General features: G+C 46.0%; 1 protein-coding gene across 3 annotated transcripts; it reads right to left on the bottom strand.

The window, feature by feature from the left end:
* Positions 1 to 1,379: 1,379 nt before the first annotated feature.
* Positions 1,380 to 17,566, bottom strand: LOC122544170 (histone H2A). 3 transcript variants are annotated; one of them, XR_015753673.1, is made up of 4 exons: positions 17,418 to 17,566; positions 16,472 to 16,558; positions 7,344 to 7,509; positions 1,382 to 2,000 (listed from the first exon to the last, which is right to left on the bottom strand). XR_015753673.1 is itself a non-coding variant. In XM_087980971.1 (2 exons), the coding sequence occupies exon 1, from the start codon at positions 7,272 to 7,274 to the stop codon at positions 6,894 to 6,896; it is 381 nt and encodes a 126-aa protein (XP_087837097.1). In that variant the 5' UTR covers positions 7,275 to 7,337; the 3' UTR covers positions 1,380 to 2,000; positions 6,803 to 6,893. The 3 variants fall into 3 exon arrangements, 1 of the variants encoding a protein (XP_087837097.1); XR_015753674.1 differs by lacking the exon at positions 16,472 to 16,558; XM_087980971.1 differs by lacking the exons at positions 7,344 to 7,509; positions 16,472 to 16,558; positions 17,418 to 17,566 and adding an exon at positions 6,803 to 7,337 and having other exon boundaries at positions 1,380 to 2,000.
* Positions 17,567 to 17,858: the final 292 nt, after the last annotated feature.

The following is a 17,858-nucleotide window of genomic DNA, read 5'->3' as shown; positions in this document are numbered from 1 at the left end:
TTGGAAGAATGTTACAGGTTGCAGGGGAATTTGGATAAACTGCAGAATTGGGCTGAGAGGTGGCAAATGGAGTTCAATGCAGCTAAATGTGAGGTGATTCACTTTGGGAAGAATAACAGGAAGGCAGAGTACTGGGTCAATGGAAAGATTCTTGGTAGTGTGGATGTGCAGAAGGATCTTGGAGTCCCTGTGCATAGATCCCTGAAAGTTGCCACCCAGGTTGATAGTGTTGTTAAGAAGGCATACAGTGTGTTAGGTTTCATTTGTAGAGGGATTGTGTTCCGGAGCCGCAACATCATGCTGCAACTATGCAAAACGCTGGTGCAGCCACATTTGGAATATTGTGTACAGTTCTGGTCCCCATATTTCGGGAAGGATGTGGAAGCATTGGAAAAGGTGCAGAGGAGATTTACTAGGATATTGCCTGGTCTGGAGGGAAGGTCTTATGAGGAAAGACTGAGAGACCTAGGTCTTTTCTCATGGGAAAGAAGAAGGCTAAGAGGGGATTTGATAGAGACATAGAAGATGATCAGAGGATTAGATAGGGTAGACAGAGAAAGACTTTTTCCTAGGATGATGACATCAGCTTGTAATTACAAATTGAGGGTTGATAGATTAAAGACTGATGTCAGAGGCAAGTTCTTTACTCAGAGAGTGGTAAGGGCATAGAATGCCCTACCTGCTAAGGTAGTCAACTCAGCCACATTAGGGAGATTTAAACAATCCTTAGATAAGCTCATGGATGATTTGGGATAGTGTAGGGGGATGAACTGAGAAAATGCCACAGGTTGGCACAACATCGAGGGCTGAATGGCCTGTTCTGCGCTGTATTGTTCTATGTTCTATAGCAATCAACTCCCATGGATGGGATGATCGAAAGAACATAAAACCACAAAATTGTACCATACACACCAACCAGATCCTGTACTGAACACGCTCACAAGAGAAGCTGCATTAGGACCCTGCACAAAAGGGCTCCACACACTGAGCGCTGCTGACTTACAAAGGGAAGAAGGACAACACCTCTATAGAGTATTCGCCAAGAACAAATATTCTCACAACTTCATCCGCACCTACCTAACAGACAAACAACGCAATGAGGGCATGCAACGTCATCTTACATTAAGACATATCTCAGAACTGACAGCCAGACTTCTCCATCCACAGGGATTCATGACAGCTCCTAAACTGACAGTCAAGCTCAGACAACAATTCACCAGGACAAAAGACCCCATACCCATCATATGGAAAACAAACAGAACTTACACAATTCCATCCAAAGACTGCAGGACACACAATATAGGAGAAACAGGCAAAAAACTAGCAATCCGTATCCACAAAATGGAGATGCCGGTGTTGGACTGGGGTGTAAAAAGTTAAAAATCACACAACACCAGGTTATAGTCCAACAGGTTTAATTGGAAGCACACTAGCTTTCGGAGCGACGCTCCTTCATCAGGTGATAGTGGAGGACTGAATCCTAACGCACAGAATTTACAGCAAAAATTTACAGTGTGATGTAACTGAAATTAGACATTGATAACTTGATTGTCTGTTGAGTCTTTCATCAGTTTGAATACCAAAATAGTTTCAGTTTACAAATCTTTTTTTTTAAAGTTGCATTCTCAGGTTAGCTGTTAACAATGGGTGATAGCTAGACATGTGTAGGAATGTCCGTGCGTGTGATTGTCTGTGCGTGTGAGTGAGAGACAGACAGACAGAGTGTATAATGTAGCGGTGGTCACCTGTAATGTGATATGAACCCAAGGTCCCGGTTGAGGCCCTCCCTAAGGGTACCGAACTTAGCTATCAGTCTCTACTTGGCCACTTTTCGCTGCTGCCTGTCCCGAAGGTCAAAGGTCGAATGTCCTGGACCACTGAAGTGTTTCCCAACTGGAAGGGAACACTCCTCTCTGTTGATTGTTGTGTGGTGCCCATTCATCCGTTGTCGCAGCCTTTGCTCGGTTTCCCCAATGCACCACACCACAGGTCATCCTTGCCTGCAACGTATAAGATAGACAATGTTGACTGAGTCACGAGTACCTGCCACGTACAAGGTGGGAGGTGTCCCCACGTGTAATGTTGGTATGCATGTCCACACTCTGACACGTCTTGCAGTGCCTACTGTGACAGGGTTGTATGGAGTTGTCCTTAGAGCCGGGCAGCTTGCTACAAACAATGATCTGTTTGAGGTTTGGCGGTTGTTCAAACCCGGGAAGGGTCCATAGGGACATGGTGTTGGGGACTGAGCCCAGTCAGGTGGTTGAAGTTTCATTAGGGCTGACTTTGGAATAGTGATCACAATTCCGTAAGTTTTACAATATTCATGGACAAAGACAAAGGTGGCCCTAAAGGAAGAGTGCTAAATTGGGGAAAGGCCAATTATACCAAAATTCGACAGGAGCTGGGGAATGTAGATTGGGAGTAGCTGTTAGAAGGTAAATCCACATTTGATATGTGGGGAGGCTTTTAAAGAGAGGCTGATTAGCATGCAGGACAGACTTGGCCCTGTGAAAAAGAGGGATAGAAATGGCAAGATTAGGGAACTATGGATGACAGGTGAAATTGTGAGACTAGCTAAAAGGAAAAAGGAAGCATACATAAGGTCTAGGTGACTGAGGAGCTGAAGCTTTGGAAGAATATCGGGAATGTAGGACCAATCTGAAATGATGAATTCAGAGGGCTAAAAGGGGTCATGAAATATCTTTACTCAGAGAGTAGTAAGTGTATGGAATGCTTTGCCTGCAACGGTAGATTCGCCAAGTTTAAGTGCATTTAAGTCGTCATTGGACAGGCATATGGACGTACATGGAATAGTGTAGGTGAGATGGGCTTCACATTAGTATGAGAGGTCGGCGCAACAGAGAGCTGAAGGGCCTGTACTGCGCTGTAATGTTCTATGTTCTATATCTTTAGCAAACAGGGTTAAGCAAAATCCCAAACCCTTTTATTCACATATAAGGCACAAGAGGACAGCTAGAGAAAGGGTTGGCCCACTCAAGGACAAAGGAGGAAAGTTATGGAGTCAGAGAAAATAGGTGAGATTCTTAATGAGTACTTTGCATTGCTATTCACCGAGGAGAAGGATATGATGGATGTTGAGTTTGGGTATAGATGTCTGGTTATTCTCGGTCAAGACGGCATTAGGAAGTGCTGGATATCCCAAAAGGCATTAAGGTGGACAAGTCTCCAGGTGCGGATGGGATCTATCCTAGGTTACTGTGGGAAGTGAGAGAGGAAATAGCTGGGGTCATAACAGACACCTTTGCAGCATCCTTGAACACGGGTGAGGTCCTGGATGGTTGGAGAGTTCCTAATGTTGTCCCCTTGTTTTGGAAAGGTAGCAGGGAGGATCCAGGTACTTATAGACCGGTGAACCTGATGTCAGTGGTAAGGAAGCTGCTGGAGAAAATACGAGGGATAGGATCTAATTACTTTTGGAAGAAAATGGGCTTATCAGTGATGGGCAACATGATTTTGTGCAGGGTAAGTCATGTTTTACCAACTTAATAGAATTCTTTGAGGAAGTGACAAAGTTGGAGTTTCTCAAAACGGAGAACTGTGACCAGTGGTCCACAGGGATCCATGTTGGGACCGCTGTTGTTTGTGATATACATAAATGATCTGGAGGAAGGTGTCGGTGGTCTGATTAGCAAATTTGCAGATGACAGTAAGATTGGTGGAGTAGCAGATAATGAAGGGGACTGTCAGAGAATATAGCAGAATATGGATAAATTGGAGAGCTGAACAGAGAAATCCGGGCAAATGCGAGGTGATGCATTACGGAAGATCCAATTCAAGAGCAAACAATACGGTAAATGGGAAAGCCCGGGGGCAAATTGATGTACAGAGAGATCCGCGTGTTCAGGTCCAAGTGGCAGCAATGCAGGTAATGGATTGGTCTTGAAGGTATTATGGCATGCTTTCCTTCATCTTTGCTCGAGATACTGCTTCGCTCCACCTTTCCCCAGGCCCTTTGCCTCCTTTACCTTTCCCCCCTTTACCTCTCCCAGACATCACGTTTCTTCACTCAAACCGCTGCTGAATGAGAGCGGAGCTGCTTCCCCTTCCCTGATGATACAGCCCGGCCTGGCCCTGACTGAGAAAGGGACAGAGAGTGAGAGACAGTCCCGGCCGGAAAGTGAGGGACAGACAGAGCCCAGAAATGGCTCTGACCATCCAGCTCCTCCTCCAGCTCACTCCAGCCCCGAACTGTGTCTGTAACGGAACCTTTCCGCACAGTGGCCGAGAACTCAGTGCTCAGCGGAAAACCTACAGACTTCAGCATCATGTTCATAGAGAGGAAAAACAGGAGCTTCATAAAAACAGCTTGTTTAATTGAAACGCCCATGCCCCGGTCTCTATCTAACACGACAACACAATAAATCAGCGTGAGGTCCCGTTCTCACTGTCACTGACCATCCACATTCAGAGAAACAGTGTCTTAAGGGAGGAACACTGGCGCAGAGACCCCGCTTCACACACAATCCCCAAGAAATGACTTGGTCGAATTCAGCGGCAGGAGGAGAAGCTGGTATTGAAATGGGAACAGCGGTGTTGTCTTGTTAGAGAGAGGCCGGGGCACGGGCGGAGAGGTGTCATGTCTGGGAGAGGTAAAGGAGGCAAAGGGCCTGGGGAAAGGTGGAGCGAAGCAGTATCTAGAGCAAAGAACATTATAGCCCAGGAGCAGGCCCTTCGGCCCTCCAATCCTGTGCTGATCCACATCCTCTATCTAAACCTGTCACCTGTTTTCTAAGGCCTGGCTCGGTGGCTTTGCGGGAACTCCCAGAAATCTCCCCCGGGAGCTGCTGATCCAGAGCCTGGGGCGACAGATCGCTCAGGATTTCAACAGCGCCCTGCGTTTTCAGGGCTCGGTCATGATAGCCCTGCAGGAGGCCAGCGGGACTTTACCTGGTGGGGGCTCTTTGAGGACACCAACCTGGGCGCCATCCACACCCAAAGACATCAAGCTGGGTCGCCGGATCCGCATAAATGGGAGCCTGGCCGGCCCTGCACACTCACCCCGAGAAAGCCAACGGCTCTTTTCAGAGCCACGGAAACATGCAAAGAGAGCAGGACCCCACAGGGCACATTGGTCTCCTCATGATAAACCCAAGAGTTGCTGCTGCTGTTGCACTCGAACAACCTAGGTGTTATTGAAGGAGCTGAACCTGGCTGAGAATTCACTACATCGGCATTTATGTCCCATTATTCTGGATCAATGGTGCTGGAAGAGCACAGCAATTCAGGCAGCATCGAGGAGCTTCAGCAAAATCAACGTTTCGGGCAAAAGCCCTTCATCAGGAATCAGATTTTGCCCGAAACGTCGATTTTGCTGAAGCTCCTCGATGCTGCCTGAATTGCTGTGCTCTTCCAGCACCATTGATCCAGAATCTGGTTTCCAGCATCTGCAGTCATTGTTTTTACCCTATTTATGTCCCATTAGTTAAAGACACATGTTTAGCAACGGTAGTTCAGTTACACCGGGACACCAGCGCTTCAATGATGTTCTGCGGACATCGTTATAATCTCAATGCGGGCAAGAGATGATAAATTCTCGGGAAAACCTCTCTCTGCTGATTGGGGCGGGGCGATGGAAACATATTGGCCCCAAATCATCAACCGCTTTCTTTCCGATTTGAAAAGCCCGCTATTATGAGGAAATAAGGTGGCAGTTTTACGGGGAAGAATACATTGGTGCTCAATGACTGATTAGTTTTGACAAATCTATACACTCGTTCTCCAATCTCTCCATACCCAGTCTCCTTGAGTAGATGCCCTATGGATGGTCGGTAGATTAGATTAGATTACTTACAGTGTGGAAACAGGCCCTTCGGCCCAACAAGTCCACACCGCCCCGCCCAGACCTATTCCCCTACATTTACCCCTTACCGAACACTACGGGCAATTTAGCATGGCCAATTCACCTAACCTGCACATTTTTGGACAGTGGGAGGAAACCGGAGCACCCGGAGGAAACCCACACAGACACGGGGAGAATGTGCAAACTCCACACAGTCAGTCGCCTGAGGCGGGAATTGAACCACCGTGCCACCCACAAACCCGATGGGCCGAGTGCCCTGTCTGTTTCGCAGGGACTCCACCAACATTCTTCCTGGTTATTAATATGGACACTGTCTTCAGACAATGTTTTTAAAACCCCTCCTTTCTTGCAAATTGACTCCATATAAAGTATTACAGTCTGGCAGCTGTTCTGCTTTGCTCTCGGTTCATTTTGAAAGTTTCTATCTAACAGCAGAAAGCCTCATTCTGCAACCGGACAGACCCCGCACGGAGTTTTGGGAATTAAGTAACAATATGTACAATGTATCTGTTCGTGGGACTCAAAGATGGGGCACTTCTTTAGTTGGCCAGGGGTGAAACCCAGGGTTCATGCCCCACCGCGAGCTGGAGCTCCTGAAATGATCGAGTGTTAAAGAGATACATGAACACACTAGAGGAGCTGAAAATGACTCAATAGTGCATAAAAAAGAGGCTTGACATGAACACACCAGAGAATAAACCGCAGTGGGACTCATTATGATAAGCTCCTGGCCTTACTGTTTGTTGTACTGGGTCGTTTCCTTCAACCGCATGAGGAAGAGCTGATGTGTGAAACTGGCAGTGAACGAGGGTCTCAGGGGCTGGGTGGTGTATGTATATGACAAGGGTTAAATTCAGAGACCGCACAGGTAGGTATAGGACTACAGCAAATATTACACACAGCACTCTACTACAACAGCCAGTTGATGTACGCTTCAGGCACAAGCTCCTCGTATTAAAAATGCAAAAATAAAATCACCCTGACAGAGGTGGGGGTCTAGTTTCTTTCTCGGATATTGTGAGCGGCTCTGAAAAGAGCCTTTGGGTTGTCAGAGTCAAGATCAGCCTCTTCACTTTTTCGTGGGGGCGGTTTTCTTGGGCAGCAGCACGGCCTGGATATTAGGCAGCACCCCTCCCTGAGCGATGGTCACCCCTCCCAGCAGCTTGTTGAGCTCCTCGTCGTTGCGCACGGCCAGCTGCAGGTGCCTGGGGATGATGCGGGTTTTCTTGTTGTCCCGGGCCGCGTTCCCGGTCAGTTCGAGGACTTCAGCCGCCAGATACTCCAGCACCGCAGCTAGATAGACCGGCGCTCCGGCCCCCACACGCTCAGCATAGTTACCCTTTTTCAGGAGCCTGTGAATACGGCCCACCGGGAACTGCAGGCCAGCCCGGGACGACCGAGACTTCGCCTTGGTGCGCGCTTTCATACCGCCCTTTCCTCTTCCAGACATAGCCCCCCCAATCCCAGAAACACTGTCACCGAGAATACTCCAATCCGCCCACACTGCGCCCTGTTATACCTTCGGGAGGAATGGTGGGGCGGCCCTTGCTGATTGGTCACATTGTTCAGCATTTCCTAATGTTGTTTCAGTAGCCAATCAGATATCTGCTTCATTGCCCAATCCGGAGGGAGGGCGGAAAATCTCAACGTCAAATCATCAACCGCTTTCTTTCCGATTTGAAAACCTGTCAATGTTTACAAAAAAGGGAAAGTTTTATAAAGTAGAATGCATCAGTACTCTGGAGTTAATTTACTTTAGATTACAAATGTACACTTTATAGAATCTGCCTTTATCTCTTTCCCTTATCTACTTGAATCTCTCCATTTCTGACACTGAGTGCGGTTTTCAGAACCTTTAAAACAAGCGGAAACAAAAACGCGACAAAAATTGCACTCCACAACTAATCCTTTTATTTCGTATTTCATAAAATGCGATATGTTGATAATACATCAGACAATATTGCTCCAGGTGAGCGTATTAACAGCATCTTTCGAGACTACTTTCAGGGGGCCGTATTTTCTTGCACTCGATCTGACTTCAGCAAAAGCTCCCCTTTGCTGTTCCAGTCCGGCAGCTGTTCCAGCTTTATCTCGGTTCAGTTTGAAAGTCTCTCATTTATAGCGTTCTGCAACGGGACAAAACCCGCGTGGAGTTTTGAAAATAAAAGAAAAAAAAGAACTCAAAGGAAAATCTATCCGTGGGACTCGAGGAGAGGGAATGTTTTCCTTGTTTGCTCTGGGTGAAATTTACGGTTCATTCCCCACCAGGGGCTGATCGCTCCTGAACTGGATCAGTGGTGCTGGAAGAACACAGCATCCGACGTGCAGCAAAATCGACGTTTCAGGCAAAAGCCCTTCATCAGGAATAAAGGCAGAGAGCCTGAAGCATGGAGAGATAAGCTAGAGGAGGGTGGGGGTGGGGAGAGAGTAGCATAGAGGTCAGTGGGGGAGGGGATGAAGGTGATAGGTCAGGGAGGAGAGGGTGGAGTGGATAGGTGGAAAAGGAGCTAGGACAAGTCCGGACAGGTCAAGGGGACAGTGTTGAGCTGGAAGTTTGAAACTAGGATGAGGTGGGGGAAGGGGAAATGAGGAAGCTGTTGAAGTCCACATTGATGCCCTGGGGTTGGCCGAGTGTCCCAGAGTAACGTGGACTGGGGAAGTCGCTGAAAAATGACTCCCTGGTGTGCACTATTCTCTCTCGACAGGCAGGGAAAACAGGATTTAATCCGAACGCGTTCGAGATGAAGGTATGGTCAGCGGGCACTCTTAATGTAGGGAACATTTAAAAAAAAAACAGAGATAGCGACGAGATAAATATCGTTAGTTATACATTCCCAGAATCACTTGCAAACTAAAACGGTTGAACTGTCTCAGGGAAGTTGCGGGTGGCTCTGAAAAGAGCCGTTGGATTAAAGAGGAACAGGAACAGATGAAAGTAGCTGAAAATGACTCAATAGCTTTTAATATGCTCCCTTTCTGTGGACAGGGAAATGAGGCTGGAGATGAACACACCCGAGACTGAGTGCAGAAGTCAGAGGCCACTCATTATGATAAGCTCATGGCCTTACTATTTGCTACACTGGGTCATTTCAGCTCTTCCTAATGTGCTTAAAGGGAATGGGAAACTGGCTGTGATCGAGGCGTATAGGAGCTCAGTGATGCATTTATAGGTCGATAAATAAAAGACAGGGACCGCAGAGGCCCGTACAGTGCAATAACAAATAATGCGCCCGACGCTATTACAATGGAGCTTTATATGATACTCCATGATAAACACCTCAATCCCCTTGTCTCCCAGTCCCCACTGTGAACCTGGCTGAGTGCAGGGGTTGAAGGGATGCGGATGTTGGATTCTGACTACAACGTCCAATATCCATGCGATTAAAACGGTCAAAGTCCCACAATAAAAGGAAACTAACGGGATATGATCAGGTGTATCCCAGAACTCCGTGGAAATGTAGGAAACGGATTGCTGGACACACTCCTGAGATAACTGTGATTTCTAAGTGCCGGTGTTGGACTGGGGTGGATGAAGTTTAAAAATCACACAACACCAGGTTTATTTGGAAGCACTAGCTTTCGAAGCGCTGCTCCTTCAGGAGGTGTTAAAGGAGCATTACTTCACAAACTCGTGCTTCCAAATAAACCTGATGGACTATAACCTGGTCATAGAGTCAGAGATGTACAGCATGGAAGCAGACCCTTCAGTCCAACCCGTCCACGCTGACCAGATATCCCAACCCAATCTAGTCCCACCTGCCAGCACCCAGCCCATATCCCTCCAAACCTTTCCTATTCATACACCCATCCAAATGCCTCTTAAATGTTACAATTGTACCAGCCTCCACCACTTCCTCTGGCAGCTCCTTCCATACACGTACCACCCTCTGCGTGAAAAAGTTGCACTTTGTGATAACTGTATCATGGATAGCCATGGGTGAGGTTCCAGAAGACTGGAGGGTGGCTAATGTGATGTTATTACTTCAGGAAGATGGCAAAGAAAAGCTGAGGAAGTGTAGACCAGTGGGCCAATAGTGGGTATGAGTCATAGAATTCCTACAGTGTGGAAACAGGCCATTTGGGCTAACAAGTCCACGCCAACCATCTGAAGAGTAACACACCCAGACCCATTCCCCGACTACTCTACATTTACCCTGGATCGATGCACCACACATCCCTGAAGCACTATGGGCAATTTGACATGTTTAATTCACCAAATCTTCACATCCTTGGATTGTGGGAAGAAATCAGAACACCCAGAGGAAACCCACACAGACACGGGGAGAATGTCTGTGTGGAGTTTGGACAGTCACCTGAGGCTGGAATTGAACCCGGGTCCCTGGTGCTGTTTGGCAGCAGTGCTAACCACTGAGCCATCATGTCACCCCATTGTGTGAGACAGGATTAACATGCATTTGGAAAGGCAGTGGTTGATTAGGGGTGGTGTGCATGGCTTTGTTTGTGGGAAGTTATGTCTCAGTCACTTGATTACGATCTTGAAGATGTGACAAAGAAGATTGATGAATGCAGAGTGGTGCACATCGTCAATATGAACTTTGGCAAGGTATTTGATAAGGTTCTGCAAGGTTAGATCACATGGATTCCAGGGAGGGCTAGTCATTTGGATACAAAATTAATTTGGAGTCAGGATAGTAGAAGGGTATTTTTCAGACTGGAGGCCTCTGAGCAGTGGTGTGCTGCAAAGGTCAGTGCTGGGTCCACTCATTTTTGACACTAAATAAGTGATTTGGATGTGAATAAAGGAGGCATGGTTCGTAAGTTTGCAGATGACATCAAGATTGATGTTGTTGACAGTGAAGAAGGTTATCTCAGAGTACAGCGGGATGTTGATCAGAAGAGCGAGGAATGGCAGATGGAGATTATGTCAACTAAAAGTGAAGTACTGCATTTTGGTATCACAAATCCGGACAGGGCTTTAATCAAACCTTGAAGTGCAGGTTTATTGTTCCTTGAAAATGGCCTCGCAGGTGATGCGAGTAGTGAAGAGTGCAGTTAGTGCAGTAAGGGTTGTGATATCATGTTTGTACAAGACATTGATTGGGCAACTTTTGGAATACCATGTTCAATTCTCATCTCCCAATTATATGAAAGATGTTGTTAAACTCAAGAGGGTTCAAAAATAATTACAAAGATGTTGGCGGGGTTGGAGGGTTTGAGCTGTTGTGAGGGTCTGAATAGGCTGGGGATGATGTCCCCGAAGCATCGGAGGCTGAAGGGTCATCTTACCAAGGTTTAGAAGTTCATGAGGGACATGGATAGAGTGGACAGCCAAAGTCTTTCTTCCCCCATGGTGTGGGAGTGTTGACTCCATTGACTCCCCAATATTTTATCCAGAGTCCAAAATGAGAGGCCATGGGTTTGAGGTGAGAGAGGAAAATGTTTAAAAAGGACCAAAAGGACTTTTTGCACACAGAGAGTGGTGCATATATGGAATGAGCTCTGAGAGGAAGTGGGACGCTAGTACATTTACAGCATTTAAAAGGCATCAGGATAGGTAGATGAATGGGATATGGGCCATAAGCTGGTAAATGGGACTAGATTTATGTTGGATACCTGGTCTAGGAGTCTAAGTCAATCAGGGTGAGGGCCTCATTTCTTTCACTGATGTCGTGAGTGGCTCTTAAAAGAGCCTTTGGGTTGTCAGAATAGAGAATGGTCTCTTCACCTTTTAGTGGTGTCCCCAGTGGTGGTTTTCTCGAGCAGCAGCATGGCCTAAAGATTAGGCAGCACCCCGCCGTGAACGATGGTCACTCATCCCAGCAGCTTGTTGAGTTCATTGTCATTATGGAGGAGTCGGGGAGGATGCAGGTTTCTTATTGTCCAGACCAGTGTCACCCGCCACTTCAAGGTTCTCAGCTGCCAGATACTCGGGCACTGCAGCCAGATAGACCAGCGCTCCGGCACCCACACGCTCAGCAGAATTACCCCTTCGCAGGAGCCTGTGAAAGTGTTCCTCCAGAAAGTTTGTACTGTACTGGCTTCATAGAAGTTAGCGTATTGCAGTTGCATCAAATGTGTATGAATCTCAGGAAAAAGAACCTAACACTTTAGTCCTTAAATGCATGAATAAGAATAACTGGCAGATTCTTCAAGATCTGTTTGATCTTCTAAGTGAATACAGAATTAAGTTTGTTTGTTCCCTTTACTTGTATACTTTGTGCGCTCACTAATTAATTCTCCATCTGTCATTATGTGTTATTCAGTGGGACTGTAGGATTCAGTTTATTGTCCTGCAAAACTCCGCTCATATGTGACAGACTGTCAATAGAGAACCGTCAGAATGTTTTGTGAAGGACTTGGAAACTAAATTTTAACATAGAAGCCGAAGGCTGCTCTCTGCTGTGCAAATGCACTGATTTTATCTTTAAAAAATGTTATTTTAAAGGAGCCATTCTTTTTATACAAGAGGGATGCCCACATTAGATTGATCAATTTTAATCTACCTACTCTGCATTACTGAGCAGTTTAAATACTGCCTGTAAAGTAGAAAGCCAGTTCCCAAAGTGAGAGAGGAGAGAGTTCTGAATTCATGTCTTCTGTTTTGGCTGGGAAATAGCCCACGTTCTTTGGCTGTTTGTGCCAAAAGGATTAATAGTCAAATGAAAACACAACAAACTGCAACAGAAATAAATCTGCGTTGTTCTTCAGAGTAGAATAGGGGAAAGCAATGGACCTTTGAAAATGTTACAGTGCAGGGTCCAACTAGGACGCGGGATATCACAGTCTGGTCATCAGAATGATACCATTGTTTTTTTCATTATAGGGTGACAATTTATTTTAAGACTGCTTAATCAAAGATTGGTAATAAGGGAAAGCCAGGGGACTATAGACCGATGAGCCGGACATTGGTGATGAGCAAGTTGTTGGAGGCAATCCTGAGGGACAGGATTTACATGTATTTGTAAAGGCAAGGACAGATTAGGGATAGTCCTTATGGCTTTGTGTCTGGGAAATCATGTCGAACAAAGGTTAGATTAGATTAGATTACTTACAGTGTGGAAACAGGCCCTTCGGCCCAACAAGTCCACACCGACCCGCCGAAGCGCAACCCACCCAGACCCATTCCCCTACATTTACCCCTGCATCTAACACTACGGGCAATTTAGCATGGCCAATTCACCTGACCTGCACATTTTTGGACTGTGGGAAGAAACCGGAGCACCCGGAGGAAACCCACGCAGACACGAGGAGAATGCGCAAACTCCACACAGTCAGTCGCCTGAGGCGGGAATTGAACCCAGGTCTCTGGCACTGTGAGGCAGCAGTGCTAACCACTGTGCCACCCACCTGTGCCACCATGCTGCCCACTGTGCCACCGTGCCGCCCACAAACTTGATTTAGTTCTTCAAAGAAATAATAGAGCATTGATGAGGGCAGAACAATAGATGTGATGTATTTGGACTTCAGTAAGGTGTTTGACAAGGTTCGTCATGGGAGGCTGGTTAGCAAGGAAAGATCTCATGGAATACAGGGAGATCTAGCCATTGGATACAGAATCTGCTCAAAGGTAGAAGACAGAGGGTGGTAGTGGAGGGTTGGTTTTCATATTGGAGGCCTGTGACCAGTGGTGTGCCACAAGGATTGATACTGGACCCAATACTCCTCGTCATTTATATAAATGATTTGGATGTGAACATGGGTATAGTTAGTGAGTTTGCAGATGACACGAAAATTAGAGGTGTAATGGACAAGAAGAAAGTTACCTCAGAGTAGAATGGACAACTTGATTAGATGGGCAAATGGATTGAGGGGTGGCAGATGGAATTTAATTTAGATAAATGTGAGGTGCTGCATTTTGGAAAAGCAAATCAGAGCAGGACGTATACACTTAATGCTGAGATCCTAGGGAGTGTTGCTGAACAAAGGGACTTTGGAGTGCAGATTCAAAGTTCCCTGTAAGTAGAGTTGCAGTGAAGAAGGCATTTGTTATCCTTTACTTTATAGATGAGAGCATTGAGTATGGGAGTTGGGAGGTCATGTTATGGCTATACAGGACATTGGCTAGGCCACATGTGGAATCTCCTTCCTATTGGAAGGACGTTGTGAAACTTGAAAGGATTCAGAAAAGATTTACAAGGATGTTGCCAGGGTTGGAGGATTTGAGCGATAGTGAGATGCTGAACAGGCTCCACAACCACCTGATGAAGGAGCGGCGCTCCGAAAGCTAGTGTGCTTCCAATTAAACCTGTTGGACTATAACCTGGTGTTGTGTGATTTTTAACTTTGTACACCCCAGTGCAACACCGGCATCTCCAAATCATGATATGTTCATCTTGCCATGTCAATATTTAGGTGCAATCATCAACATGTACCTATCAGTTTCTACTTTGTGAATATCCCCGATATATGAGTATTAGTATCAATCTGAAACTGTCAGTTTCTGCTTAGTGTAACAGTAAATTTGTACCTGTTGTTCTCTAATATGTGAATGTGTGATTCTATTTATCAACTGTCTCTGTCAGTTTCCAGATTAGAGTGGCGCTGGAGAAGCACAGCAGGTCAGGCAGCATCCGAGTAGCAGGAAAATTGATGTTTTGCCCAAAACCTGCTGTGCTTTTCCAGCACCATACTAATCTCGACTCCGATTTCCAGCACCTGCAGTCCTCACTTGCTCTGTCAGTTTCCGGATGAAACTGGAGGCTCACTGAAGATGTTACTCAGTATGGTGATGAAACTTCTGAAAGTGAACCTTCCAGCTCAGCGAGCAAACCTAGGTCCATAGTTATCAATTTTTTAACCTGTCAGATTCTGTGACTCTGAGTATAGTTATCAAATTGTACATATCAGTTTATGTCATCTGAAAGCACGAGTGATGTCTGCACATCTTCCTTACAGATTCTGCTCTATGCCTGTGAATGAATACATCAACCCATTGCTGGGTTTATGAACAAGCAAAAGCATTTATGGTTTGATACTTGTGATTTTTTTTTTGCTCTGGGAATGCAAGTGTTAATATTAGTCTCCAGCTGGGATTTTCTGTTTTTCAATATGTGAGATTAATTATAAATCTGTCCCTGTCAGAGTCTGCTGCACAAATATGTAAATGTAGTTGTCAATCAGTACCTGTCAGTTTCTCAGAAGTGAATGTGTGCAGTTAGATATCAATTTATACCTGTCAGATTTGACTATGTCAATATGCGAGTGCGATTATCTATCTATGCCTATCAGCTTCTGCTCAATCTGTATGTGAGTGTAGTTACGAAGTTTTATGGTCAGATTTAGCTCTGCGAATATGTGAGTGTACTTAGAACATAAAACAGTACAATGCAATACAGGCCCTTCAGCTGTCAATGTTGTGCCAAACTTTTCTCTTACTCTAAGCTCAGACTAGCCCACATACCCTGCATTGTGCTATCTTCCATGTGCCTATCCAAAAGTCGCTTAAATGTCCCTAATGTCTCTGACTTGGCTCCCACTGCTGTCTGTGCAATCCAAGTACACACCACTCTCTGTGTAAAGAACCTCCTCTGACATCTCCCCGAAACCTGCCTCCAATCACCTTAAAATCATGCCACATCATGATAGACATTTCTGCCATGGCAAACGGTCTCCGGCTATCCACTCTATCTATGCCTCTCAACATTTTGTACATCTCTGTCAACTCACCCTCATCCTTCTTTGCTCCAATGAGAAAAGCCCTAGCTCCATAACACATGTCCTCCAATCCAGACAGCATCCTGGGAATCCTCCTCTGCACCCTCTCTAAAGCTTCCATATCTTTCCTATAATGAGGCAACCAGAACTGAACAAAATATTCCAAGTGTGGTCTAACCAGGGCTCTATACAGCTGCATAACCTCACGGCTTTTAAACTCAATTCCCCTGCTCATTAAAGCCAACACACCATACACCTTCTTCACAACCCCTTCAACTTGGGTGGCAAGTTTGAGGGATCTATGGACACGGACCCCAAGATCTTCTGTTCCTCCACACTGCCAAGCATCCTGCCTCTAACCCAGTATTGTTCATTCAAATTTGACTTTCCAAAATGTAGTTACCAAACTACACCTGCCAGTTTATGCAACATGACTGTTCAATTTTATAATGTGTCTTGAGGTCGGTGTGTGTACTTGGGACTTATTTTAATACAATTTGTGTGTGTGAATATGTGTTTTCTCCCATTTTATCAGACATTGGCTTACAATGTGTGTTTTGAATTCACTTTACTTAATGTTGTACATGACATGACATCTATTCACTAAAGGATTAATTCTGATGTTCAGCTTCCACTTTTGTGACTTTTGTCCTGCCTCTGAGCATAGTTTCCTTCTCTGTCAGTATTTAACATCTATCGCATGTAAGGTTGTTGAAACTGTGCAACGGAATGATCTATTTGTTTATCTTGTTTCTAAATTTAAAAAGGCTGAGAATTAGTGTCGATTTACTGCTGATCCCAAGTATCTATTTTAGACTGGGAATAAGTCTTTTCAAAAGCAGTGAGAACATCAATGACCTATGAATGATGATGTTTATTGGAACTGGGGTAATGTGCATTGTGAATGGAGGGGAAAAAACTTACATTGCTAACATGGCGCTTGGCTCTTGGTTTAAACATATCTCTCTGGAAACTAGGCTGACTCAATCGGCTCTGTGACTATGGAGTGGATGATCTGCAGTAGGAACATACCTGCTGATTATTCAAAGGTGCTGACTTTGAACCCGGAAAATATTCCATTGTCTTGGCCCCTTAAGTATTTGCGTGAAGAGATAACTCCTGTAAATCAACATCTGGTGAGTTTGGCAATATTAACTGAATGTTACATTGATCAGTTCAATAATTATTTGGATGTTTCTTTTTCATTTAAGCCAACACTAACAGAACCACGGGTCTGATTCCATCCTTGCCTTGAGGAGCTGCTCCTCGTCTCGTGACTGTCTTGTTTTACATAATTTGGAGGTGCCGGTGTTGCCAAAAATCACACATCACGTTATTGTCCAACAGCTTTATGTGGCAGCATTAGCTTTCGAAGCTCTGTTCATTCATCAAAAGGCATGGTTTGGAGGTGCCTGATGAAGGAGCAGCACTTCGAAAGCTAGAGTTTCCAAATAAACCTGTTGGGCTATAATCTGACGTTGTGAGATTTTTAGCGTAGGTTTTCATAACTCTACACCAATGGAATGAAATGCAGAAACTGAGCAACAAATGCACAGCACCATGAATCCGGAGGAACCGGAATGCTTACACAGTTCGATCTCCAGCTCCCAATCCACTAAATATTGAAGAGCACAACAACAGACGCCACTTCAAATGTTTTACTCGAAACTGTTAAGCTAGCGACTCCAAAACATCTCATTTACAGACCTGTCACGTTTCCATGATTTCCCTGCACAATGCCAACACACAGCGGGAACAGAGGCTGAACAATGAATTGTCCTCAGTGTCTAAAGGACTGAAAACCACCAGAATGATCCACAGCAGCTTCTTCCCACTCTGCCTCCCTCAGCAGGTCCACACACAGCCCGAGAAAAGCCTCTCTCTACCCCCCCCCCCAGGCCGCTCACTCCAAGTTCCGGGACCAGTGTCTGCTCCGCTCGGCCTCTCACAGACAGCGCCCGATTCTCCCGGACCTTACCCTGAATCAGTCCTGGTCTCGGAGCCCCCCCTGTGTCCCAGGCTCACATCCCGATGTGCTGCTGGAAGGGGCGCGCTGATCTCTCCATTGCAGTGTGTTTCTAACAGGACCCTTCCACTCCCGGGGGAAACGCTCCTCACTGACAACCCCCGGGAGTGGGGGGGGGGGGGGGGCTCACGCATGCGCTCCACTCTTCGGGAAGTGTCAGCCGGGGGGGGGGTCAGTGTCGCGCATGCGCTGCTTTCCCCAATGATTCCCTGAAACAAACATCAATCAGTCATTTCCCCCAATTCCTCTTACTCCCAGTGGGAGCAAAGGACCTGGGACTGTGGGGAAGGGACAGAGACCGTTTCAAACTGGGGCCTTGCCCCTTAATGAAGATCCAATGTAGCTGATACCCGGGTTACGGTAACAACTCCTCCCTCAGGCTCTCTCCGAGTC

The sequence above is a fragment of the Chiloscyllium plagiosum genome, unplaced genomic scaffold (assembly GCF_037043375.1).
Source record: "Chiloscyllium plagiosum isolate Xiang-an unplaced genomic scaffold, Cpla_swu_hap1 HiC_scaffold_38, whole genome shotgun sequence".
In the NCBI taxonomy this organism is placed as follows: Eukaryota; Metazoa; Chordata; class Chondrichthyes; order Orectolobiformes; family Hemiscylliidae; genus Chiloscyllium; species Chiloscyllium plagiosum.
The sequence above is the reverse complement of the archived record's forward strand: the minus strand, read 5'-3'. Positions and strand labels throughout refer to the sequence as shown.